At 46.4% G+C, this 27461-nt stretch overlaps 1 protein-coding gene and 1 long non-coding RNA gene across 2 annotated transcripts; one reads left to right on the plus strand and one right to left on the minus strand.

Moving 5' to 3' along the window:
- Nucleotides 1-1367: 1367 nt before the first annotated feature.
- Nucleotides 1368-13012, minus strand: LOC118522627 (uncharacterized). The gene is made up of 2 exons (XR_004910719.2): nt 12906-13012; nt 1368-1816 (listed from the first exon to the last, which is right to left on the minus strand). It is a non-coding gene; the product is annotated as an uncharacterized LOC118522627 (long non-coding RNA).
- Nucleotides 5660-27461, plus strand: DNASE1L3 (deoxyribonuclease 1L3). Its single transcript, XM_036071720.2, has 8 exons — nt 5660-6009; nt 12936-13024; nt 16439-16528; nt 17340-17452; nt 20178-20290; nt 23258-23415; nt 26618-26714; nt 27018-27461. The coding sequence occupies exons 1-8, from the start codon at nt 5869-5871 to the stop codon at nt 27129-27131; spliced, it is 915 nt and encodes a 304-aa protein (XP_035927613.1). The 5' UTR covers nt 5660-5868; the 3' UTR covers nt 27132-27461.

The following is a 27461-nucleotide window of genomic DNA, read 5'->3' on the forward strand; positions in this document are numbered from 1 at the left end:
GGGGCTCCCTGAAAGGCAGATGCTATGTGGAGGTGGTTGCTATAGTTCTTTTGTCTCAGTGACCTGGATTCTCTTGATAATTCAGGGACCTGAGTTCCCCTGGCTCAGCCCCCTCACACAATGGTTGAGATGGGCTCTGGGGTCAGTCAGAGCACCATATCATGCTTTCAGCAATGATTCACCTGCTCTGTGCTGGCCTTGTCCCAGGCCGTGCAGACACACATAGGTGTCCCTGTCCCCACAGAGGTGTCTAGGGGGGAACAGATGTCAGAGAACACACAGCTCATACATAATTATGCATTGTGCTACATGCCACGAAGCAAAAGACATAGGCCCCATGGAAGAGAATAAAAGGGAAGACACTGACGGGCTGGGGTGTGCAGCAAGGCTTTCCTGTGAAAGTGACATTTAAGCTGAGACCTGGAGGTGGGAGGGAGGAAGGGCACTGCAGGTGGAGGTGGAGGGACAGCTGTGCTAAGGCCCTGAGGTAGGCATTGAAAGCCGCTCAGTGTGAGGAGAGGCCGGTGGGGGAGGAAGAAGGGAAAGGAGCGATGTTCCTTTGAAGAGGCAGGTAGGTAGAGGCCACAGGAAGGAGCTTGGTCTTTATGTCAAATGAAGGGCTCTGAAGGGTTCTAATCAGAGCAGTGACGCGCCGAGGCCAGTCCTTCAGAACGCGACCTGCTTGAGGTCCTGCGTGGAAGATGCTGTGTGAGGCCAAAACCCAGAGCCTGCTTCATCATCCGGAAACCATCACACAACGGTGAGGTTGGTCTCAATTAAGCAACTTTAGATAAGGCACCTCGCCTCATGGCTGGGGTGAGGGAGGCTGGCTCTGAACCGTGATAACCAGAGTGATTTGCATATATTGTATGATTATTGTTATAGCTCTATTTGTTACTAGACAAAGAGTGACATCGGTCACTGGAAACACCTGTTTGGGTCAGGTGGCTTGTCCCCCCATCAGTAGCGGGGATTTTCCCACAAGCCCTTTGTTTCCTTTTGCTACTTTTGCTACTCAGCCTGTGCACTTTCACTCCCCCTGAAATCTCCATTGTGGCTTTCTCCAATTCTGAGATACCTTTGTCCCAGTGTATTGCCCCCACTGACTCCTGTCCCCCCAGGGCCCATGGTGCCTGGCTGTGGCTCGCAGTGATGTTTGGGACCATGTGTCTGAACACCTGCTCCTCATTTCTGCCCATTCCTATGACATTCCGGGAGTTCTTCCATGGGGGTTTAGTGAGGCTTTGAGGGACCTGACTGTCCCTGCCCAATTGGGACAGTATTTCTCAAGGTGGATGTTGCTCAAGATATTGAAAGGACTTATAGGAAGAAAAGGGTTCTATGGACAATAAAGTCCGGACACCCTATTTCAACACACTGAAGCAGCTTTCTTTATTGCAGGACTTTTCAGAGCATTTAATGTGCTAATGTGCTTTATCAATCTCCAGGGAGTGACATAAATTTATCTTTTTTTCTAGGAGCATCTCACAGACTAGTGTTCGGAAGTACATGCCCCAGGAAACATCATCCATAGCCACTAAGTGGCAGAAGGAAGGACACTTCAAAGTGATCACTGTGGGTCAGGCCAGTGTCTGCCTTTCCTTCCCGGCTCCGGACTCTGGGCTCCTGGAAGGAACGGTCTCAAACCCCCAGTTCCCAGCACAGGGTGGATGAGTGTGGGCTTTCTGCTTTCCTTGAGGCTGCAGTATAGCCTCGTGTCCCTGCCCCCCTCTGTGTCATCAGTGACTCCTGGAGCTGGTTGAAAGCTGCGCTTGGCTCAGTCGAAGAAAACATGTTGGCAGGGGTATTGTTTAATCTGCTTTAAAAAATAAAAAGCTTTTTAGTACTTTTATCTTCTTTTCAATTACTAAACAAGTACATATTTTTGTAAAACAAACAAATGAAAAAATCCAACAATACCCAAATGTTTAACAGTAAAAAGTCAAAGTCTCCTTTGGTCTCCTTCCCGTCCCCCACCTACAGTGTCTGTTCCTTATTAAGGTTTTGCTATGCCTGGTTTGGCAGGCAAGAAGGCTGGTCTGGGGTCCGAGGGACTGGGTTCAGGCCCCAGCTGAGACGGGCTAGCTGTGTATCCTTGGGTGCCAACCTCAGTTTGCTCATCCATAAAATGGAAGAAGCATAGGAAGGACCTAAGGGAGTACTGAGTGATATGAAACACAGAAAGCACTCAGCAAAGCCCCTGCACCTAGCTGACTTGAGTTAAATTTGAGGCGTAGCATTTTCTTTCTGGAATCCAGATACTTTTTTTTTTTTGAAGTCCAATTCCATGCAGTTGAATGTGCTAATTACAGAATGGGGTCAGTCTCTTCAGACTGTTTATGTGATTTTTTTTTTTAAGTCCTCAAGGGCAGTTTCTATATGCAGAAACCACTATACAGAGGTTTACTTTATTTTTCAAATTAATATTCAAATGATCAAAGTTAAAAATTCAAAAACAGAGTAGTCGACTCTCTCATCCTACAGGTTAGCTTTTTTTTTTCAAAATTACAAAAGGAAACTTATTTCAAAAGCATAAGGGAACATTTACATTTGAACAAGGTGGTAACAGCTGTCTTGCAAAAGAAAAAAAAATTCACGGCATGAAGTTCTTTCACATTTTTTAAAAAAATTTTTAAAGATTTTATTTATTTATTCATGAGAGACAGGGAGAGAGGCAGAGGGAGAAGGAGGCTCCCGGCAGAGCAGGGAGCCTAATGTGGGACTCAATCCCAGGACCCTGAGATCATGACCTCAGCTGAAGGCAGATGCTTAACCTACTGAGCCACCCAAGCACCCTCTTTCACATTTTTGAAGGAAAAATAACTTAAGTTGTTCACTTTTGCCTTACGGAAGGTGAGGGGAACAACGAGGTGGTAAAGGAAGGAACATAGTCAACTCAGTATCGAACTTGAGAAAGTAAAGTCACTTCTGCTCAGCTTTGAGTTTACAAATATGCTTTGAAAAAGAAAAAGAGGAAAAGTTACACTTAATTTTCAAATTTATATAACTGTAGTCCCAATATAGTTTCTGTACTTGAAATGGCTTTTAGGCCACCGGCTGATGCCTCTGAGGTCCAGACTATCTGGTCAAATGGCAATTCCATGTTCCTATGTCTGTTCAGATGCCAAGGGAGCTTAGGTTCAGCTCACAGTCTTTTGGAAAGTTTCAGAGAGTATTGCCACCACTCCATAGTCAAGCTGACCAACTTCTTTTGCTCACTTGTATCATTCTAGTCTTTAAAAAATATTTTTCTCATAAACATGTGCAGTAATTCTAACAAAGTGGTTTTGCTTTTTCCCCAATGTAGGAGGTTAGCTTTTTTTTTTTTTTTTTTTAAGATTTTAAGTCATCTCTACACCCAGCGTGGGGCTTGAACCCACAACTGGAGGTCAAGAGTCGCATGTTCTGCCAACTGAGCCAGCCAGGTGTCCCCAGGTTAGCTTACTTTTGATGCTGGGAACTAAACCCTATTCCAGGACCCTGACAGGATTGTTACTGCCTTAGAAAATGTCATGCTTCTAAATTCAGCTTATAAAAGTGTTTATTCTTTTTATAAATCCAGGTAGGATTGCCAGATAAAACACAGGATAGGATGCCAAATTAAATTTGAATTATCTAAAGTCAAATTGACCTAGGGGTGCCTGGGTGGCTCAGTCAATTAAGCATCTGACTCCTGATTTTGGCTCAGGTCATGATCTCAGGGTCCTGGGATTGAGCCCCCCATGGGGCTCTGTGGGGAGTCTGCTTCAGATTCTCTCTCTCTCTCCCCCTGCTTGCTCTCTATCTCTAAAATAAAAAAATTAATATTTTTTTAAAAAGTCAAATTTACCTAGAGCTCTGTATTTTTATTTGCTAAACCTAACCAACCCTACATTCAGCAAACTTAAATAATTACTTTTAAGGGGTTATAGACCCATTTACAAACATCTTAAACTACTTTTATACATTTAATATACCCCATTTCCTTGTAAACGTCTTTAGTTATCTGAACTAATAAAAAAGCCACCTTTTAAAATACTAAGTAATTCTTTTTTTTAAATAATTTTTTTAAAAGATTTTATTTATTTATTTGAGAGAGTGAGAGAGAGAGAGAGCACAAGGGCGGGGAGCGGGAGAGGGAGAAGCAGACTCCCTGCTGAGCAGGGAGCCCGATGCAGGACTCGATCCGGGGACTCCAGGATCATGACCTGAGCCGAAGGCAGTCGCTTAACCAACTGAGCCACCCAGGCGCCCCAATAATTTTTTTGTCTTTAAGTAATCTCTACACCCAACAGGGGGCTTGAACCCACAACCCTGAGATCAAGAGTCCCATGCTCTACTGACTGAGCCTGCCAGGCACCACTAAATACTAAGTAATTTTAATAAATTAAACTTCTAAAACACTGTTAACCCAAAATGCTTATAAATGTTCCAGAACTGTGCATGAATTTAGAAAGGTTTCAACGTAAAGTCACAAATCTAAATCAATCTCCCTAACTACACAGTTAATGTTGGAGTTACAAGATTGTCAGTTAAATAGGCCAAAATCTCTCGTATATTACAAGTTCATAAAATGCGCATATGTACAAATTCCTTCTTAAAGGGCACGAAAAGCATGTACCACACTCAATTCTAAATCATCCTCCGGTTGGGAGATGCCGATTTGCCAAGGAAGAAGATCATCACCCTTTTCCCCGGAGATTCAGAGAGGCCTGTTGTCGACACCAGGGAGCTGCATCTCATAGGAACTCAGGAAACTATTATTTCCTTCCCTGTGTTATTTGAGGTTATCTCCTTAGGACGCCTGAGCGTGCTTGGCCAGAGATTTTGGCCAGGATGCTGCCTGGATGTGTTAGTGATATATGTGTGCTTTTCCCTTTTCCTGCCCATCGCTTCAAGAGGGGGTGGCCCAGAGATCCCAACGCTGGCTTCCAGTTATTCTCATTACCCACCTTCTTCACAGAAGAATTTTCCTTGCCAAAGTCTGCAAATCTCACCAAGGGCTTATGACTTGACTGGATTTTGCATTTCAGATAGCCCCATCTCCATGCCCACCTCTCTAAAACTCACTTCATTTGGGTTGAAATCCTACAGTTCTTGAAAGACCTTCCTTTCTTGGGGTCATTCAACTCTCACAAACATTAAGATAGTATCTGGTTGAACCGTGGATCTCTCCAGGGGCTTTCATTGGCTCTTTGTCCATCGAGTCCAAGGACATTTTACCGACCCATTCCAGCAGACTAGAAATTGTGCTCCCTGGCAACACACCACTAGCGTCTGGAGTGTTAAACTGTAAATGGTAAAATTGCCTAAAACATGATGTAACTCAAACCAGAGTTGACCTTAATTATGCCCACCAGGGCGATTAGAGAGTCGGAGCCTGGGTGTGTCCAGCGGACAGCTGGTGGCTAAATCCCAGTAAGGACAGAAAACCTGGCAGGATTTCCCACTGACCCCTGCCCCACCATCATCCCCGCCCCCAGAAGGCGCCCTCAGCCCAGCTGCCCTCCAGGGTGGACCGCTTCCAAGTCATCCATTCTCAGGAAAAGGCACATGGCATGCCACCTCAGGGTTGATGACCAGATGTCACAGCTGGTTCCTGGTTGGGATCTGAGAGACTTTGCAGGGGATGGTCCCTCGATTAAGCAGGCCGATTTCCTCACCAGAGTGACAAAAACAGGGGCTCCTAAAAGGGGCTCCCTTTTCTGCATTTCCTTGGGGAATGAAACCCATGATCTTCAGTTCCTCAGAGAAGTGAAAGTAGCAACACGGAATCCAGTCATTCCTGTTATCTGCAGCCTTTATAAGTCAGCTGAGCCCGAGGAGGTGGCCCAGAGCCCGCGCATGCCAGACACCGCTGTCCTCTCGTGAAGCCCGAGCCGAGCCAGGATGCCTCAGCCACCGACCTGCCTTCTGCTTCTCTTCCTGTCCATCACCAGTGCCCTGGCCCTGAGGCTCTGCTCCTTTAACGTGAGGTCCTTTGGGGAAGCCAAGAAAGAAAACAAGAATGCCATGGATGTCATCATGAAGGTGAGACCCCCTCCTGTCAGAAAGAGTGCTGGACACCCCTCACGCCGTCTCTCTGCTTTCAGACTTGAAGAGACTCGGGAGAAATGTCACTGAAGTTAGTCCTAGGTAGCAGCTGACTTGGCATTCGGTCACAACCCTGACAGCAATAACGCCAATAGCCACATCCCCTCTCTGGGCTTCATGTCATCCTCCGAACATGAGGGGTGCTCAGGAGCCACGATGGTACCCCCCTGTGGGATTGTTTGGGGGGAATATGTGAGTTGGTAAATGTAAAGCTCCTAAAACAGTATCTGGCTTCTAGTAAGCTCCAGGGAGGGGCTGGCTATTACTATCATGTTGATCACCATTTACTGAGTGCCCCTGCCGGGCACTACAAATACACGATTTCATTTCATCACCCTTGAGAAGGAGGGTCATTATCCCCCACGAAGAGATGAACAACAAAAGGTGTAGTGACCTCACGTAGGTGGTGGATGGGTGGGTGGAGGGGAGCTGGGATGCCAGCCCAGCCTGGTCTTTTTATCCATCAATACAGCACAGACTTTTTCACTTTCTCTTCTTTCACTTTTCTTTTTTTCTCTTCTTTTCTTTCTTTCTTTCCTTCCTTCCTTCCTTCCTTCCTCTCTCTCTTTCTCTCTCCCTCTTCCCCCTCTCTCCCTCCTTCTCCACCTTCCACCCCATCAACCTTTTCCCAACTACCAATTCTAATCTTTCTCTCCACTTAGATAAAACTTCCCTTGGGTAATATGACCAAGGTCTGGAGTCGCTGCTCACGTTTCTCTGAGTCAGTTGACTCTCTTTACCCAACAGGTTAATTTATCTTTGATGATGCTGGGAGCTGAAACCTTTCCCAGGGCTCTGTCTGGGTATTATCACCTTAGAAAACCGTGGGGGCACCGTGGTATGGTGGGAAGCCCAGGAGCCCTGGGTTCAGGTCCTGCCCAGCAGCTGTGTGAGCAAGCTCAGGAATTCCCTTCTCCTCCCTGAGCCTCTGGGCCTTTCAGAAAGTGGGCTTTACGCAACCTGTAGTGCCCGTTGGCAGAGAGAACTCACGGTGTGGAAGGGCCCCAGGAGAGCCTGGGACCGGGCAGGTGATTACAGAGCCACCACTGTTGGTATTAATACATGAAATGGATTAGAGCAAGGACTACATGCTCTGTTCTCATTCAGACTGCCCGCCCCCTGGCTGGCCCTGCCCTTTGGATGGTACCCAAGGCCTTCCAGCACTGGTCGTTTAACCAAAACAGCCATGCCCAACCTGTGGGAGCCGAGACTCCCTGACTCAACAGGGAGCTCTGATGCACCAGGAAACTATTTTCCCTGCTTCCTTGCACAAGGGCGCATGGAGCCTGGGTACCTCCGAGTTCCCAGGTGCCCATCACCTTCCTCACTTATTCTACCCGGGAAAAGTCATCACAGTCTTAAGAGGCTGTCTTTTGGTTCTTGGAGATTCCATCACTGGGGCCCTACACTCACACCTCCCCTGAGCTGCCGTGTCCTAGAGGGCCGACTGACGGACGGCCCATCACCCCAAACACCAAGCGTGTGGGAAGTCTCTGTCAAGGACTCCTTACCGAACCCCGTTGCTGCAAAACCATCCCGTAAACAGAGGCCATCCCCAAACACTGCCAGAGCCACTGAGGGCACTTACAGTGAAACCTGAACCCAGACATTCAGGGCAGTAATATTCACAGGGCCTCTTGTCTGAGCACCTGCTCTAGGCCAGGGATTTTATATTCTTCTTTACTTATTTATTTATGTGAGAGAGAGAGCAAGAGAGAGGAGCAGAGGGAGAAGCAGGCTCCATGCTGAGCGGGGAGCCTGATGTGGGGCTCAGTCCCAGGACACCGGGATCATGACCTGAGCTGAAGGCAAACGCTTAACCGACCGAGCCCCCCAGGCGCCCCTCTGTTCTTATTTAATATTATGGCATAGGTGGCACTGCCCCCACTTTGTAACTGAGAAGGCAGACTCAGAATGCTGAAGTGCCTTACCCAGGATTCCCTAGCGGGTAAGCAGAAGAACCAGGATCGAATCCAGCCATACGACCCAACCCTATTAGAAAAGATGCCTTGTCCACCCTTCCATACTGGCTTGATCACTTCGGAGATGAGCCCAGCTTCATCATGCTGTTGTCATTATGACCTTCATTGGGGAGGTTGGAGAGTGAGGGAGGCCTGTCTTCTCCATCTTGGGTTTGCTGGCCGGCACCACAAGCAGTTCTCCAGATGCCAAACCCTGCCTGGGCAAGGCTGCTTCTGTCCCCTCCCTCAGTTTGTGTCCTTAAAGTGCAAAGTTCGTTCATCCCCCAGATACTCACTGAAGGTAGGCCATGTGCCAGATGCCCCGAGGCACCGGGAATGACACGGTGGACGTGGTAAGCATAGTCTCCCACAGCACATTGTACTTATAATTTCAGGAGTGCTTACTGTGGGCCAGGTCCTTAATGTGCAGCATCCAAGTTCAGCCTCACAACCCCTCGGATTGCCTTTTGCAGATGGGCAAGTGGAGTTCAGAGAGGAGAAGGACATAGTCCCGGGTCATGGAGCCAGTAAGTGTGAGAGTAAGGATGGGGACCCAGGTCTAACTGACCCTATCTGGGCTCTTTCCCCTCCCATGCTGTGCTGCCCCCTGTTTAGAGGCACAAAAGAGGGCTTCATAGGCCGCTCTTGGCCCCAGAGTCTTCATAAGACTTCTCTAGACTGTCCCTTCTGCTCTCCCCAGGCCCACTCACAACACAACGCCGCTTGCTGGGAACCCCTCACTGTTGGCCATGCTCAACCTCTACTCCCTCCCTCTGTGAACAGAGTCAGGAAAATCTTGAGTTTCAGGTCTGGGAGGGCCTTCTGGGGGCCCCCCATCTTTGGAGCCTCATTCTGCAGACACAGAGTCAGGGGAGATATATTTTTCCTGGCCTGAAACTGGGGCAGGGAAAACATGTATCAGTTATAGATCTGAAAAGTGAGTATTTAATCACTGTGGGGAAAATGCTCACAACATCACATGAGGCTGGAAACAAACAAACAAACAAACAAACAAAACAACAAGACCCAAACTGTGTGATAAACATTGCCACTGTTTGCGGAGCATCTTTTCCGTGCCAGGAACTGGACTGAATGTTTTACATCCATCATATCCTTTAATGCCCATGACAACCCCATGAAGAGGATATTGCCCCAGTTTACAGATAAGGAGTCTGGCAGGTTCGGGGAGCTTAAGTGACTTGCTCAGGGTCACACAACTGGTGAGCAATAGAGTCAAGATATGAATCTAAGGCCATTTGATTCAGTTAACAGGCTAGTTATTTTGATGTCATTTTGTAAATATGTATAAGTAGAGAAATCATGTGAAAAGTGTCTGAGTGTTGGGTTTACAGGTCATCAGATGATTTTTTATAGTCTTTTCTGTATTTTTCAAATTTTCTATAATAAGCAACATTATTTTTATAATTAGGAAACTGTAGGGGCACCTGGGTGGCTCAGTCGTTAACCATCTGCCTTCGGCTCAGGTCATGATCACAGGATCCTGGGCTCGAGCCCCGCATCGGGCTCCCTGCTCCTCGGGAGGCCTGCTTCTCCCTCTCCCACTCCCCCTGCTTGTGTTCCTGCTCTCACTATCTCTCTCTGTCAAATAAATAAATAAAATCTTTAAAAAAAAAAAAAAAAGAAAACTGTAACAAAATTATTTTTTAAAGGACTGGCTAGGAAATTTATTCCCATTTTTCTTTACAATGCCATAAAGAAGAGTTAAATACAGGAAGGTATTTATGCTTTATAAACTTGGCTCAACTGGTTCCAGTATGGCTCCCTGTCCCTCCCTCCCTCCTCCTCCCTCCCCTCGCTCCTTGACTCATGCCAGATGCTGTACAGTTGGGAGTAAAGCAAGGCCTAGCACGTTGCCTGGTACGTAGCATGCCCCTGATAAAATTTTGTTGGATGGATAAGCAAATGCATGGATAGATGGGTGGGAGGATGGACGGCTAGATAAGGGCCAACCAGTTAAAGTTATAGGTTTCATCCCAAGGAGAATGCTGACGATGAGATCTTGAGCCATTGCTCACCACAGTGTAGATTCCAGTCTATAGGAAATGTTCCCAGAGGTTCAGAGGCAAGTACCCAAGGGAAGTGGAAATCTGCTAGAGTAACTGCTGGAGATGTGGGGCTCTGGAGTGTTCGTTGTGTGGGCAAAAGGGTTGTAAGCAGGGAATCTAAAAGTTCAACGCTTCAGCTCAGAAAAGGGAGCCTGAACCCTCGTCCATTTTTGCCCTCCACCTATGGATTACATTGAAAAGGGAGAAGGAACAATTGCAGGAATATGATTTCCTTGGTTGTTGAGCATAGTGGGCAAGAGGGGCTCTGTAGTAGAGGATCCCATTATTCATATCCACACGATGTTCAGATTACTTAGCCACGCTGAGCCTGAGTCCCAACGACACCATGGGGATAATAAGAGGACCTGCATCGAAGGTTTATTATAAAAATTCAATAAGTTGATGATAAGAGCTAACATTTATTTTTTTTTTAAGATTTTATTTATTTATTTGACACAGAGAGAACAACCAGGGGGAGTGGCAGGCAGTGAAACCCGAACCCAGACATTCAGGGCAGGGATATTTACAGAGCCTCGTGTATGAGCACCTGCTCTAGGCCAGGGATTTTGTATTCTTTACTTACTTATTTACGTGAAAGAGAGAGCAAGAGAGAGGAGCAGAGGGAGAAGCAGGCTTCCCACTGAGCAGGGAGCCCAATGTGGGGCTCGATCCCAGGACCCGGGATCATGACCTGAGCTGAAGGCAGATGTTTAACCGACTGAGCCAGGCAGGCGCCCTGCAGTCTTCTTTTTTAAATAACACTTTAATATTTTTTAATTAGAAAGGTATAATTTTTTTAAATTATAAATTTATAATTTCTAAATTAATTTTATTAAGTAAAAAATAGTCATTAGGGACTATTTTGAAAATATAGAAACATATAAAGAAGTGTTATCCCATCACTGGAAGATAAGAGCTATTGGCATTTAGGGCATTATGGGCATTTTTCTATGCAAAAATAAATACATAAATTTGCATCTGTTTTTCAGCATGGAGACTGCCCTATATCATCAGTTTTGTATCCTGCTTTTTTTTTTTTTATTTATTCATTCGAGACACAGAGATACAGAGAGAGAGAGAGAGAATATGAGCAGGGGGAGAAGCAGAGGGAGGGGGAGAAGCAGGCCCCCCGCTAAGCAGGGAGCCGGACGTGGGGCTCGATCCCAGAACCCTGGGATCATGACCTGAGCCGAAGGCAGACGCTTAACCATCTGAGCCACCCAGGCGCCCCTGTATCCTGCTTTTATATCAGAACCATTTCACATGCTGTTAATATTCTTTCATTTATTTATTTTGTTAATATTCTTTTAAAACATTACTTTTTTTAAAGGGGGGAGGGGCAGAAGGAGAGAGAGAATCTTAAGCAGGCTCCACGCCCAGCGCAGAGCCCGACATGGGGCTTGAAACCACATCCCTGAGATCATCACTTGAGCTGAAATCAAGAGACAGACGCTTAACGGACTGAGCCACTGAGGCGCCCATAAACATGACTTTTAATGCTATATAATGCCCTATGCTATCTTTCATTTAATGCTTTCCTATTTGGGGTCACTTAGGTTGTTTCCAATTTTGTGGTTGTTGTTAAAATGCATCTTCCTCTTTGATCTGTACAAGTAATAATAACAGCAATAATAATTTATTGTGTGCCTCTTACATGGCTGGCACTGCTCGAAGTAACCATTTAATCCCCCAGCAACCCTGTGAGGGAATAACTATCATCATTCCAGTCTATAGATGAGGACACTGAGATGCAGAGAAATAGTAGATATTTCATTACAATAGAAGACCTTCCGCGAGGTGGGAAAACTAGGCCAAAGGGTAAGTATATTCTCTAAGGCTTTTGATAGATACTTTAAAGAGTATTTTTAAAAAAGATTTTACTTATTTTTAAGTACTCTCTAAACCCAGCGTGGGGCTCAAACTCACAACTCTGAGATCAAGAGTCACGTGCTCCACCAACCGAGCCAGCCAGGCGCCCCTAGGTATATACGTGAAGGTGCCTTCCAGAAAGGTCTGACAGTGACAAGTGACTAAATCAGCAGGCTGGCTTGGTGGCCAGACCCAGCTCTCCCTGGCATTTTAACAGCGTGGTGGGCTTTGTAGTCACACGAACCCGAATTTAAATCCCGACTCTACTATCTATATTCTGGCTGTGTGACTTCAAGCTTTTCACTCAGTCGCTCTGAGCCTGGTTTCCTCCTATGTTTAGCGAGCTAATAATCATAGTCATGTCGCAGAGTTGCTGAGGCTCAGAGTAGGCTCACGTTAGCCCTTAGAAATTTTATTATTATAATTTTGTTGCCAGGTGAACTGGGGAGACCCATATCCAGCCGTATACCTCTCACTAAGAGCTTAATAAATATTTATGATTGTTATTGTGATTATTCAAGCAAAGCCAAGATATAGGATGTGTGGTCATGTGATCATAGGCTCTGGATTCGGATTGCCTGGATTTGCATTCTGTCTCAGCCACTTTCTAGCTGAGTGACTTTGGGTAGTTTACTTAACTTCCCTGGAGCCCCAGCTCCTCATCTTTACGATAGACATAACTGGGGTGCCTGGCTGGCTCAGTTGGTGGAGCTTTCAACTCTTGATCTCACGATTGTGACTTCAATCTCTACTTTGAGCGTAGAGGTTAAAAATAAAATCTTTAATAAAATAAAATAAAAAGGACATAACGATATTACCTACTTCAGGAAGTTCCTCACTTGTTTCAGCAATGAAGTTAATTACTTTAACAAAACACCAATCCTATACTTAAAACACAGTGCCCAATAAAAGATTTTATTATCTGTAGATTATTTACCTGAAACATCTGGGAATTCTGTCTCTGCAGGTCATCAAACGCTGTGATATCATACTCCTGATGGAAATCAAGGACAGCAACAACATGATCTGTCCCACACTGATGGAGAGACTAAATGGGTAAAGATGGGGGGCGGAGGGCTGGACCCCCTGCAGGCTCAAGGTCAAGTGCAAGGGCACCTGAAAAGCCCCGGGAACTGAAACTAGTGTGAAAGCCAGCAGCTGCCCTGACCACCAGGTCACATGGCCAACACTGCCCAGGCTTCCAACTCCACCACCTGCAGTCCTGAGAACTTTTGACTGGCTAGTTTTAATATGATAAAGCAAAATACAGGAAACAGATGAGGAGCCAGGACAGAGAGAGAAACGAAAGAGACAAGAGGCTGAAATGAGAACTACTGTCATAAGGAAAAGATTGAGTACAAATATGAAGTTATGATATGCCTGCAGGCTGGAATATTATGTAGCCATTAAAAAGCATGTTCACTACAGAATAGGTTCGAGCTAAGTATTCCAGCATGGAAAGACAGCTGCAGTATATTGAATAAAGCAGGTTCAGAACTGTAGGTAGAGTAGCCCATTTCAGTGATCACATTACACTATGCATGAATAAGAGTGTGTTTGAGTTTGCATGGGCATAGAGGAAAGAATGGGAGGATGCACTCCACACTGTTAACAGTGGTTACTTCTGGGCCAGGGGGTGGGTGTGATTGTAAGACCATTGTGGACAGGGTCAGTGAAGAAATGGGGAACATTTACTTTTTACTTTATATATTTCTATATGACTTGAATATTTCACAAAAAGTCTGAATTGATTTTATAACTTCAAAAAACCCCAGAAGATAATGTCCTCAAATAATCTTTGATTACACTGGATTATATTTATGATTTATATTCATTCTCAAAGAATAATCAGCAGAGCCACCCACCTGAAAATCACCCCAAAGTGAGTCAAAAAGGCACATTCAAGAATCGCCAGTCTATTGAATGAGAATGTCTGTGGGATCCCTGAGAATAATCTTCATCTAAATAACCTTCCCGGGTGATTCTGATGCACTCCAATTTTTAAAAACTTCTAATATAATGTTTCTTTTGTACATGCACAGTAAGATTACACCACAAACTAGTGTATACAATAATATGTACCAAGTAACTCAATTATGTCAAAAGAAAAACAAAACAAAAAACATTTAAAAGATTCAAAAGCAGTGAACCAACGGTTGACCAAGGCTATCTCAGAGTAAAAATTACAAGGAATTTAAATGTGATGTCTTCTATATATTTTCTGTATTTTCCAGGTTTTCTACAATGAGAATGTTATACCTCCTTTCCTTCTTCTTATGAAACATTTTAAACATCCTTAAAAGCACAGAGAAAATGCTAACAAACAACCATGTAATCTATCATCCGGTACATCTGGTCATCATTATACTTTTATAATTAAGAAAACTCACATTTTTAAAAAAAATAAATGAATGGTCAATCCAGCCTCATTAGTGTCCAGCCTTGGACACTGTCATTTACACGGAGGCCTCTGGGGCTGGCCTCGCCCCTCTCTGGGCCTCGGTTTCTCATCTAAAAATATGTTTTAGCCTCAGTGGTTGTAGATCTGATCTTTGACAATAGAAAAGGGAGTTTAGCACAAGGCCTAGGCACCTACACTTGTCTCACACCACTTGTGTTTGGATCTTAGCCCTGCTGTGCCTTTGAGCAAGTTACTCAACCTCTTTGTACCTCATTTTCCCTGGCTAATAATGGAACCCATCTTCCTGGGATGTGGCAGTGATTAAATCCTGCATATAACTGGTTGGATTGTGCCTGGCACATAGTAGGGATCAGTAAGTGCTGGTGGTGTCTATTACTAGTAAAAGGAGGAAAATTATGATGGCAGATGGTGGTCCAGAGGGCCACGTGTAACGGCTACCATCGATACCCTAACTACATGCCAGGCATCCTGTTAATCAATTTATGTGTGCTATTTCATTTACTCCCACAACAACTTTGTAAGGTCGGTACTATTAATGCTTCCCTTATAGCTGAGGGAACTGAGGCACAGAGAGGAGGGACCTGCCCAAGTTCCCCCAGCCGGTAAATGGTGGAGCTTACCTTTGCCCTGGGTCATGTCTGACTTTAAAGCCGTTGCTCTATTCTGAGCTTCCTCAGTCTTCCATAGAGGGGCTCTGGTCAGTTTTCAGAAGTATGGGAGAGCAGGGGGCTCCAAGTCCCTCCCCACAGCCATCCTGGATTGGGTCTTCCCACCCTCACTGCTCTCAGTTCTCCCCAACCTCCCTAGACTGTGCCAAGGACTCCAGGCAGACGCAGGCCTGTTTGTCCCCTTATCCCCCGTAAGCCAGGAGGGGCCTTAGTCGCCTCACAGCTGAGTCATTGTAAGCAGTTTGCCAACCCAAAATTTGGCAGGCGAGATTTGGAACAAGGCCAGCCTTCCCAAACTGGAAGCCTAGTAGAATCCACTGTCCATACTTCTTGGGCCCCAGCGGCCGGATCTGCCTTAGAAGATGTATCTGCACTCCCAGGAATTTCTGCAGGGCCTCAGTTGGTTCCTAAAGACCCCTTCTGCTATTTTTCAACCAAACCTGAGAACATGCCACAGCTTAGATATGCCCTAGATCTTCATGTGTGAATGGAGTAAAACCGTGTCAGGCTCTGCCCAGGGTGGGGTTACCAGCAGGCTTGGCAAACACACGGAGAGTCCATTTCCCTGGTATAAATGAGGGGTACAGTTAATGGGACTTCACAGCTGTCTCTCTAGCCCCCAGGACATAAACCATAGCTGATTTGAAGATTTTATTTATTTATTTGACAGAGAGAGACACAGCGAGATAGGGAACATAAGTGGGGGAGTGGGAGAGGGAGAAGCAGGCCTCCCGCTGAGCAGGGAGCCCGAGGTGGGGCTCGATCCCAGGACCCTGGGATCATGACCTGAGCCGAAGGCAGACGCCCAATGACTGAGCCACCCAGGTGCCCCCATAGCTGATTTGAAATCATAGTTCCAGGACTTGTGAGAAAATGTTTGGGGGTTTTCAGAGCAGGAGTGAATGTCCAATGAAAATGGTACTAGGGATCCTGCCTATGAGAAATGTTCAGGGGTAATGCAGGGACAGGGTAACCTGAGTATGAGGTCAGCCCCAGCCATGAGCCAGAGTGGGATTTGGGGCTGATTCTGACTGCATCTTCTATGGTCTCAATAATGTCCACAGGTGCAGGCCAAAGCATGTGGATTTGGCGTATGTAGGATCTGAGCTCAAATCTCAGCTTTGCACCTGCAAACTATAAAAAATGGGTAACAATACTACCCACCTCCTAAGGGCAAGAGATAATGGCTGTAAAGATCCTGAGAGATGTCACATTCATAGTCGATGGTGGCCCTTCTCATTAGACTCTAAGGTTATGATGAATGACAGCCTTTCTCCATGATGCCATTGGCAATATGGACACAGATTGGAGAGAGGGGAGCATGCAGCAGGGGAATGCTTATTTTTTTAAGATGCAATGTAAAATCTTTATGTTTTCTAGAAACTCAAGAAGAAGCATAAAGTACAACTATGTGATTAGCTCTCGGCTTGGAAGAAACACATATAAGGAACAGTATGCCTTTCTCTACAAGTAAGTATAATCTCTGTTTCCTGGGACATGATTCACTTATAAATGATGACTGTGAATTGAATCAAAATGCATCTCTTTTTTTTTTTTTAAGATTTTATTTATTTTTTTGACAGAGACACAGAGAGAGAGGGAACACAAGCAGGGGGAGTGGGAGAGGGAGAAGCAGGCTCTCCGCTGAGCAGGGAGCCCGATGCGGGGCTCGATCCCAGGACCCTGGGATCATGACCTGAGCCGAAGGCAGACACTTAACGACTGAGCCACCCAGGCGCCCCGCATCTCTTTTCTTCAAAACCAAATTTGGATCTCTAATGATCTCTAACCAGTTCTCAATATTGATCAAAATAATTGCTGTCAAATTGAGGCCGAAGCAAAGCATTATCTCCTCAAACTAAACAGTGCAAGCAGCTTCCTGACACCGAATTTGTTGGTTGACTCAGGGGCTGCCTCGTCTGCAGGGTCAGTTCTTTATCCTTCACAGTCAAGTCCTGGCCCAGGGATAGAGACCGGAGCTGCCCAGCATGGTTGACTCTGAAACTTCATAGTCTTGTCTTCTTCCTACCAGTAATTTGTTCTAAGTCTGAACATTAACTTGTGGGTGACCCAGATAACTGGGACTGTTCAGATCACCAGCTTTCAAAGGGCTCTGGCCATTGAGAAGAATTGACAGAAACTTGTTCTCGAGCGAAAGATCCCTTGCAGGGCAAGAGCCTGCCTGGGGGGCTAATAAAGCCATGTGCTATGTCTCTGCTTCCTGAATGAAGTAAGAAGACAACTGACTCAACTGGAAGGGCTTCCTTTTTTTTATTTCTAGGGAAAAGCTAGTATCTGTGAAGAAACGCTACCTCTACCACGACTATCAGGCTGGAGACTCAGACGTGTTTTCCAGGGAACCCTTTGTGGTCTGGTTCCAGTCACCCCACACCGGTGAGACCCACAGGCCCCTCTTGCGCATGATCTTCCTGTGATCGCACGAATGGACAGTAGCCCCGAGTGTGAGCTGGGGTCCCAGGGTTTGCACAGCATCGTTAGGGAGGCGTTAGACTCGAGATGGCCATTAAGAACATCTCATATTTGAATGCTGAGGATGTAGTCTGGCTTCTCAAAATGCCATGACTCAAGACCTCCTCAACCTGGAACCCACGTTCTGAAATCAGTGATAACTCCACTCTCTTTGGAGCATTTAGGCTGATGGAAATTACTTACCACAATTCTTCAGTCCCAATCAAATACAACGTCATTAAAAAAAAATCCCAGTGATGGCTAGCAGAGATGAACCCCCAACCTAGAGTCTCCCTCTCCCTCCCCAACCTAGAGCCTCCCTGTCCCTCCATCCCTCCCTCCCCCTCCAATCTCCTCCACAGACTGGGTGTAGAGAGGAAATCCAAATGATTGCACCTTTGAACTTAGACAACTACACTTGCATAAGCCACTAATAATTATTGATCCCTGATTAGTGCTAGGTTTCTGTAATCCTTGCAACACCCTGCAGGGGAGGACTTAGGATTATCTACACTTTACATTTGAAGAAGCCGAGGTTCAAACAAGTGGAGTCACTTGCCCAAGGTCACTCAGTAGCTCTTGAAATGAATGAGCGGGGTTATAACCCAAGCCACTATCTTGGGCGCCCACACTCTTAACCGCTGTGCATCTCTAAATGGAAAGTCAAGAATTAATTTGATTTACAGATTGGAGCTATATGGAATCAAATATTTTTTTCAGTACCTACCACATGCCAGGCTCTGTTCCAGGCACTGGACAAGACAGACAAGGTCCCTGTCCTAGGGAAGTTATGTTGTAGTGGGCAAGACAGATACTGACCAAATAAATATATGCAGAGCTGTACATAATGTACACCCACATATATATTACACAGATATAAACAGCCTGGACGAGGAAGGTAACTATTTCTGCCCTGGCTTAATTAGTACTTCAGGAAAACAAACATGGAAGAATGGTGGAGGAAATTTCCAGTAGAAAAAGAGAAGGAGGTGGGGGCTGTTTAGGGCAGAAATGCACTTCAAAGAGCATGTGTAATAATCACCTTTGTCGTGCACACGATTCTCACTTGGCTTACCAGACAGTATTTGGAGAGCACCCCACACCTTCTCGAAGAGAGTCTTCAGCTATGCATAGCTAAACATTGCTAAACAAACCTGTTTGTCTTGAGCATCCACCTTTTCACCCTTCTCCTCCCCTCCTCCCCGAGGATGGCACCGCAGCCATGCCCTGTTTGGAATTTTCTCTCTTGTACAAGGAAACATCCTTATGTCCCCTCTATTTGAGTTAGCCATTCATTTATCATTTCTTTCCTTTACTCATTCATTCATTCAATCATGTATTCAATCAACAAACATTTTTGAGTCCCTCCCATGGGCCAGGTGCTATGCTAAGTGCTGGAGCCAAGAGGGTGAGCAAGACAGAGCTCTGGTTCCAGTGGGCCAAACTAAGAAGCACAGCAAGTAATTTCAGAGCACGAAGGAAGTAAAAGCAGAGTGCATTCCATGGTGGGGTGAGGGGCCCGCCTTAGATGGGGTAGGCCACAGATGGCCTCTTCAGGGTGACATTGGGCTGTGACTTGAAGAAGCCAATCACAGAGAGCTGGGCGAAGGGACATTCCAGGGGGAGATCCCAGTGAGCACACACAAGCTCACAGGTGGGGAAGGGGTAGGGGTGTTTAGGGGAACCAAAGAGAGGATGGGGAGTGGAGTGGAGGCCTGAGGAGGAGAGGGGGGAGATAAGGCTGGTGGGTAAGTGTGGTGTCCTGGAGACAGGCTTCTTGATCTGAGTCCTGACTCCCCACTGTGTGACTTGAGCAGTGACCCCCACCAGCCTTCAGCTCCTGAGTAGGAGCGGGGACCCAGGCACTGGACGAGGAAAAGCCCAGGGAAGAGGCGTTCAGAACACGTCAGCTGCCCGTGGCAGGTGGGCAAGGCATGGTTCCCAGGCTCCCCACATGCCCTGATGCGGGCTTTCTCAGTCCCTCCTGGTGGGGGGAGGTTTTCAGATATTTCACGAAAAGCTGCTTTAAAAAAAACCATAATTTTAGAAGGGCTTTTTTTCCAGATTATAAAAGAAGCATAAACTGACAAGCCTCAATATTTTTTAAATCAGAAAAAACGTTTTTCTTTAGTACAAAAGCCGAAGAGGCTTCTTATTTTTTTAAAAAGTAGAAAATACCATTTTTCAAAAAACGAGAAAATAAAAACACCCACAATGTCAGCAAGGAGGCCTGTCTACCAGCTTTCTCTTAGCCAGGCAGTTGAGTGGGTGAAAAGAAGCTTTCATGTGCTGGGTGGGAGGATGGGTTAGCCTGGTGATGGGTATTGAGGAGGGCACGTTCTGCATGGAGCACTGGGTGTTATGCACAAACAATGAATCATGGAACACTATATCTAAAACTAATGATGTAATGTATGGGGATTAACATAACAATAAAAAAATTAAAAAAAAAAAAAAAGAAGAAGCTTTCATGTGCTGAAAACAGCGGCCTAATGGTCCCAAGAACATTCACATCTCAGCCACCGGCTGGACCCTCTAGAAATGAGGAGACCCAGACAGCGCAGTCCCGTTTCCCAAGAGCAGTGTTCATGGAACCTGCTCCTGTTCAGGGAAGTGTGCATGTGACCTCCACCTCTTTCCTGTTCCTCAGTTGTCAAGGACTTTGTGATTGTCCCCCTGCACACCACCCCTGAGACCTCCGTGAAAGAGATTGATGAGCTGGCTGATGTCTACTGGGACATGAAACGCCGTTGGAAGGCGGAGGTGATGACCTTCTCTGTCTGTTGAACTCCCATCTAGCAGAGGCAGAATCCAGTTCTGGGAAGGGATGAGCGACTCCCCGGGAGGGCGAGTGGGGGCAGGACATGTGCAGCCCACCACCCTGTTAGAGCCTCATTTTAGGCCTTACCTCAGCCTTAAATATCCTTCTTGCTAAACCTGCCTGGGTACCACCCACGTGGGTCTCGGCAATTCATACACTGCTCCAAATCACCGAGTGAATAGCTGGTGCGAGGCCCTATGCTGAGGCTGGACAGGGACAAGTTCGTTTAATGCTCCCAATAACCCCACGACTAACTACCTTTATCATTCTCTCTTTGCAATGATAACAGTGAGACACACAGAGGTCAGGAGTCCTTCATGGCAAGGGACAGACTCTCAAATTGGTTCCTGAAAAGGGAGGTGCAATTTATTGGTTCATGTAACTAAAATGTCCAGGAGTAGGTCCGGCATAGCTGGATGCAGGGCTCAGGCAAGGTAATCAGGGCTTGGCTTGTCTCTTTCTTTCCATCTCTTAGCCCTCGTTTCCTCTGGGTGGCCTCCACCTTTGGGATGGCAAGATGGCCACCAGCAGCTTCCAGCCCACCCACATAATGCAACAAGTGCCCCAGGGTGGAGTCCCATTGGCCCTGATTGGGTCACATGTCCATCCCTGAACCAACCACAGTGATCAAGGGGGTTGAGAAACTCTGATTCATTAAATCTGTGTGAGCTTCAGCCCAACCTCACAGACTGAGGTGAAGGAGGGAAGTCGTTTCCCCAAGAATCTAGGGGTGCTATCTAGGAGACTATATCCACCGTCCTTCTTGACCTCAATTATTTCCTCATCTGGAAAACAGCAATGTCACCCCTCCGTGGCTCTGAGGGTCTGTGAAAGCTCTTGACAAATAAGAAAGTGTTCCCGAGGGCTCTTCCTCCTCTTTCCTCCTTTTGGGATGTGACTCCAGTGACAGCCCCCCCTTCAGTCCCACCTTCCAGAGTGCAACATGAGTCAAGTAAAGTGGGGACACAGAGCTAGGACATGGAGAGCACGAGGTGTGTGATTCATTGCTTATTTGTAAAAAGCCAGGCAAGAGAAAGACTCATTCATTCCTGAAATTTTGAATTCTTTGACATTTAACAAGAATTTATTGAGCATTTCTTACATGTCAGGCACTAGGGAGGCAGTGATGGCACGAGAGTGAATAAGAGGGGCTGCTCTTGTGCTGTGGGCCTTCAGGGAGGCAGATCAGCATTGAATTCTTGACTTTACCACTTGAGCCAACGAGTGGAGTGGTCTAGAGCGGGTCGCTTTATCCCTCTATCCTGTTTCCACAGGGATTAAACGTCCATTCTACCTCCTAGTGTTTATCGTGAGATTTAACTTAAACTTTATGAAACTTTTTTTTAAGATTTATTTATTTATTTGAGAGAAAGAGGGAGCATGGGGGAGGGGAGGAGCAGAGGGGGAGGGACAAGCAGACTCCACAGTGAGCACAGAGCCAGATGTGGGGCTCCATCCCTGGACCCCGAGATCATGACTTGAGCTGAAATCAAGAGTTGGATGCGTAACCTACTGAGCCACCCAGGCGCCTCAACTTTATGAAACATATAATGCTTGGCCTGACACATAGTGCATGCTCAGTAAATCGTGCCTATAACAATAGGAGCTGGTGGCCCCTCGGGTTAAGGATGACATCTGTCCTCAGCCGCACCCATCAATCTCAGGGAAAACCATGATCTCTGAGGTCAAAATAAAATGTTTTTGAAGAAAACTCCAAAGTCAGCAACAGCCCCAAACAATAACACCAACAAGGAAATCTGACACTTCCTCTGGATTGAGGAATATTAAAATTTTGTTCCAAAAGCTCTGTAGGGAAAAACACTTTTAAGATAGAAGGTTCTGTTGGTGGCCTCAGGGCAGGGGTAGACAACTCACTCTATCACCCCCTCCCTTTCAGGCTCTTCCCACTTCCTCAGTAGACAGAATTTCCACAGGAGTAAGTTCCCAACCTCTAAACAATGGAAGAGAAAGCACGGCGCCAAAGCTGTCATACCGCCCGAATTCATCTTTCCTGCTTGGAAACAAAAGGCGTTGATTCATTCATATATTTATACCCTACAGTAGTTTGAGCCAGAAAGATTTGAGGGAATAAGTGAGCTGGATTCTTTTATGCCCACCTAACTCAGCATGCTGAATGATACGGACGCGGTGACTAAGAACAGGAGGGAAGGGTTACGGCAAACGTCCTCCTGCCCAGTGACAACACCTTCCCTTGTACGTCCTCACCTGTCAAATACTTATCCAAACTGTGACTCCATTTTCAACTTCAAAAACCAAGAAGAAATCCGGGCACGTGGGTGGCTCAGTTGATGAAGCGTCTGCATTCGGCTCAGGTCATGACCCCGGGGTGCTCGCTTTCCCTCTGCCCTTAGCCCTGTTTGTGCTGGTGTGCGCTCGCTCGCTCTCAAATAAATAAATAAAATCTTAAAAAAAAAAAAAAAGAAATGAAGAAAGATCTTGTATTAATTTGCCAGGGCTGCCAAAGACTGGGTCATTAAAACAACAGAAATGTATTCTTCACAGCTCTGGAAGCTGGATGTCCAATGTCAAGGTGTCAGCAGGGTTGGTTTCTCCTGAAGCCTCTGTCCTTGGTCTTCCCTCTGTGTCTCTCTGTGTCCAATCTCTTTTTATGAGGACACCAGTCGTATTGGATTAGGGGCCACCCATATAACCTCATTTTACCTTGGCCACCTCTTTAAAGGCCCTCTCTCCAAATACAGTCACATAAGGTATCGTGCGTTAGGACTTCAGTATATGAATTTGGGGGTGGGGGTTGGGAGGACACAATTTAGCCCGTCACAGAACCCACTGTTTACTGGGCATGGGAGGTGGAGTCATCACCATCAGTTCTAAGGAAAAGTATTTGGCAATAATACCCAGAAGGTGACGATTCCAAATAACTCTTTCAGAACTTCATTTTCATGGGTGACTTCAACGCCGGCTGTAGCTATGTCCCCAAGAAGGCCTGGAAGAACATCCGCTTGAGGACTGACCCCAGGTTTGTTTGGCTGATAGGGGACCAAGAGGACACCACGGTCAAGGGGAGCACCAGCTGTGCATATGACAGGTAAGAGGCATCTGCCCGACTCAGGCTAGCCCATGCAGTGCTTGATACGCCTCGGGAAAGGCGCCCCCTCAGGGCGGAGGAAGAACCCGGTTGCAGTGCTGAGTCAATTAGACTTCAGACCCACGTATCGGGTACTTGTGCAGTGTACAACATGCATGACCATGACTGGGAGCCCTGAGCATTGTGGCTTAGCACCGGCTAGTGCAGGCCTAGCTTCAAATCCTGCCTCTACCACCCCAGGTCTGTGACCGAGAGACTTAAGCTCTGTGTGTCTTTGCTTCTTGGCCTGTAAAACGGAGACTGTAGTCGAGCCTCATTCATGGAACCATGAGGAGGAGGAGATGAAGTAGTATATGTCTTCTCACACAATGCCTGGCAGATGATAAGTGTTCCACACATTCACCGGCTGTTAATTATCTCATCACGAAGACATACCAGAATTTAGTCACTCAAGTCCCCTGTCACTGAGCTTAGGTTATTGCCAAGAGTTTGCGAGCATAAGCACTGCTGAAATGGACATTCCATATGAGACCAGTAGAAGAGTATTTATACTTTTAAAGCTTTTGCTATACATTCCTAAATGCAAATACATACCTTTAAATAACAGCATTCTCGGGGCATCCGGCTGGCTCAGTGAGCGGAGCACGCGGCTCTTGATCTCGGGGTGTGAGTTCAAGCCTCATGGTGGCTGTAGTGCTTACATTTAAAAAAAACAGTATTGTAAAATCTCCCTGGGGATTTTCAGTCAGCTTTCACTTTTGCTCCTTAAACCGGGAGGTGTGAGAGGCACTCGAAGCATGTGAATGTTCCTGATCTTCCCATCCGTAGCAGAACCCGCGGCGGCCGCGGTTCCCAGAGCTCGGCCTTCCTCCAAGGAAGCACCAGATGGCTTCTGCCAGAAGACAGTTGTTCTCACTTCTCTAGTTTTGAGGTCAGGCTTTCACTTCCATCCCATGACCTCCTTTGTTCCTCTTGGAGCTTTCAGGGCTGGTGTGTTCTTTGCAGAAGTCTCTGCTCCGGCTCCCGAGAGTGGAAAGCGCCTTAGCACTGGGGAAAGCAGACGGAGGCGGGACGGCAGGAGCCTGGGCTCCCCAGTGCCTGCGCTCCCCGTCTGACTTTGAGGGCTTGTCAGCAGAGCGGGTTCGAGACGGCCACTCGCCCACTAGCCTGTTCGCACATGCCGTGTGTGCGGCCTTGGGCAGGTCAAGTCCCTTCTGCGGCCCCATTCTCCCCTGGCCAACAAGGGAGAGGTGATTGAAAATAATGAAGCAGAACAGTGCATCACCGGGAAGGATGCTCACAGTAGATTAGGTGGGGTGGGGGAACAGGTTAAAAGAGGTATTTACTAAAAGAACCTGGGGTTTAGACACATATGCTAAAGGATGGCAGGATTACCTGTGATTTTTTCAAAGATTAATTTCTCATTTGTTCCTCTGGATTTTCTATGTTTTCCAGACCAGCATATATCTTTTATATATATATATTTTTAAAGATATTTATTTATTTATTTGACAGAGACAGAGAAAGAGAGAGCACAAGCAGTGGGAGTGGCAAGCAGAGGGAGAAGCAGGCTCCCCTCTGAGCAAGGAGCCTGACACGGGGCTCCATCCCAGGACCCCAGGATCATGACCTGAGCCAAAGGCAGATGCTTAACCGACTGAGCCACCCAAGCATCCCTCTTTTATGTTTTTTTAAAGGGGATATAAATTTCTGGGGCGCCAGGCTGGCTCAGTTGGTAGAACATGTGACTCTTGATCGCGGGGTCTGAGTTCGAGCATGGAGCCCACTTAAAAAATAAAAAAAAATTTTTTTAAAGAAAAGGGATATACATTTCTAGTAAGGGGAGTAAGATGAAGTGGTCTCAATTCCAATCTTTGTTCTGTGTTCAAATATTTATTTACCTCCCATGAGCTGTTCGCTGTTGGACACAAAGGATGGAAAGAACTGGCCTGTGCATGGAGCTGCCTCGGGAAAGCCTTCAACCATCAGCTGAGCTGCCCACGCACGTCCCTAGAAGTCAGAAACGGGGGAGCCTTAACTATGTAGCTCTTGAGTCTCTGGGTCTGAAGGATGGCTTGAAGAAATCTCCAAGCAAATGTGAAGAGTTTACTTGTGGACTGAGTTCAGTTAACCACGGTGGGATTGGTAGCAAACACAGGAAACCAAATCAGCCCAGTCGGAATCAGGAAAAGCTCAGTGGATAGTCATGACCTGGCAGTTTGACTCACCTTGTCCTTCCTCACTCAGTCCGTTGGGGCCATGCAGATCCCAAATGCGTCACTCCACTTGGGATAGGTTAGAGTCCATGGTTCCAAAACTCATTTAACTACCATGTTCCCAGTCTTTGCTGTCACTACAAAGCACTGTACTATGGTTTTTCCCTGTATTTGTCTATAAATTCATTCATTTCTAATGAAGTAAATTAATTTTCAAAGGAAATTTCATGCTAAGGTAAGAAAATAGCATCATTAGTCATAAATCGAAAATAACTAAAAAAAAATGAGCCCAGTGAAAACCGAACAACGTTAAATTCTGCCTTAATTATCTTGCTTGCAGAGTGCTTGGTGATTGTAGCCTGCCCTGTCTTGGTCAAAATGGGAGCTTAGGGGGTTATTAAAGATAAGCCAGGGGCACCTGGGTGGCTCAGTGGGTTAAGTGTCTGCCTTCAGCTCAGGTCATGATCCCAGGGTTCCTGGGATCGTGCCCTGCATCGGGCTCCCTGCTCAGCAGAGAGTCTGCTTCTCCCTTTCCCTCTGCCTTCCACCCACCCCACCCCATGCACACTCCCAAACTCTCTCTAGGAAATAAATAAAACCTTAAAAAAAAAAAAAAAAAGATAAACCAGCACCTTTCTCCATAATAAAAGTGAAAAATAATTGCAAAGGGAACAACATTCTCAGTATGTAAGTCATTGCTCCATGGTGTGGTGTCCATGTTTCATATAAAATCTTCTCTTCCACCTTCAGGGCTACTGTCCACACAGGGAAATGCTGTGTGGGGGCCCACAGGGCTCCAGCAGGGGATGATCCAATTTCCCCAGTCTTAGATACTGTCCTAAGGATCACAGAACCAGGCCTGGGCTTTGAACATCACACGAAAGGGCCAGGCTGCTCAGTCAGTTCCAGATGTCAAACAGGAAACTTGGTTTGTTTCAGAAATCAACAAGGTGGATTAACCGGCGGTCTTCTCTCCCTTTCTCTAGGATCGTGCTTAGAGGACAAGAGATCATCAGCTCTGTTGTTCCCAAATCAAACAGCACCTTTAACTTTCAGAAAGTTTATGATTTGACCGAAGAGGAGGTACAGCTGCCCTCTTTGTCTTTCTGTGCCACTGTCCTGGGAAGATGGGCTGGTGTCACCCTTTGAGGCCGCCACTGGAGACACAACATCGGGCCATTGGTCCCCGAGTCTCAAAGTCAATGACTCTGCGGCTTGAAGACCTGTCTAAATTTCTGATTGAGCTGGTCCAAGGATGATGCTCACTAGTGTGTGTTCTGTTGCATGACTTTAGGGGTTTTATCTTCCCACCTTGAGCCTGAATTTGTTCATCACTAAAATGACAGTGTCCTAACTCCCAAATTCATCTCCCTTTTCTCTTGATAGGCCTTGGATGTCAGTGACCACTTTCCAGTTGAGTTTAAACTACAATCTTCAAGGGCCTTCACCAACAGCAAGAAATCTCTCTCTCCAAAGAAGAAAAAGGTCCGTCACTCCTAGATATAAGGGTGCCATTATATTGTTTCTTGCCTCTAAATGAAACAGCTCTAAGAGGTATGAGCTGCTGCCGGCACTCAGGAAACAAGACTGGTCCAACTGCTTTCATTTTCAACTTGAATTTAATCTGTCTTGAGTTGGGGGTGCCTGAGTGGCTTAGTTGGTTAAGTGTCTGCCTTTGGCTCAGCTCATGATCCCAGGGTCCTGGGATGGAGTCCCGCGTGGGGCTCCCTGCTCATTGGGGAGCCTGCTTCTCCCTCTCCCTTTGCCCCTCCCCTTGCTTGTGTTCTCTCTCTCTCTCTCAAATAAATAAATAAAATCTTGAAAAAATTC

This window comes from Halichoerus grypus, chromosome 1, assembly GCF_964656455.1.
Source record: "Halichoerus grypus chromosome 1, mHalGry1.hap1.1, whole genome shotgun sequence".
In the NCBI taxonomy this organism is placed as follows: domain Eukaryota; kingdom Metazoa; phylum Chordata; class Mammalia; order Carnivora; family Phocidae; genus Halichoerus; species Halichoerus grypus.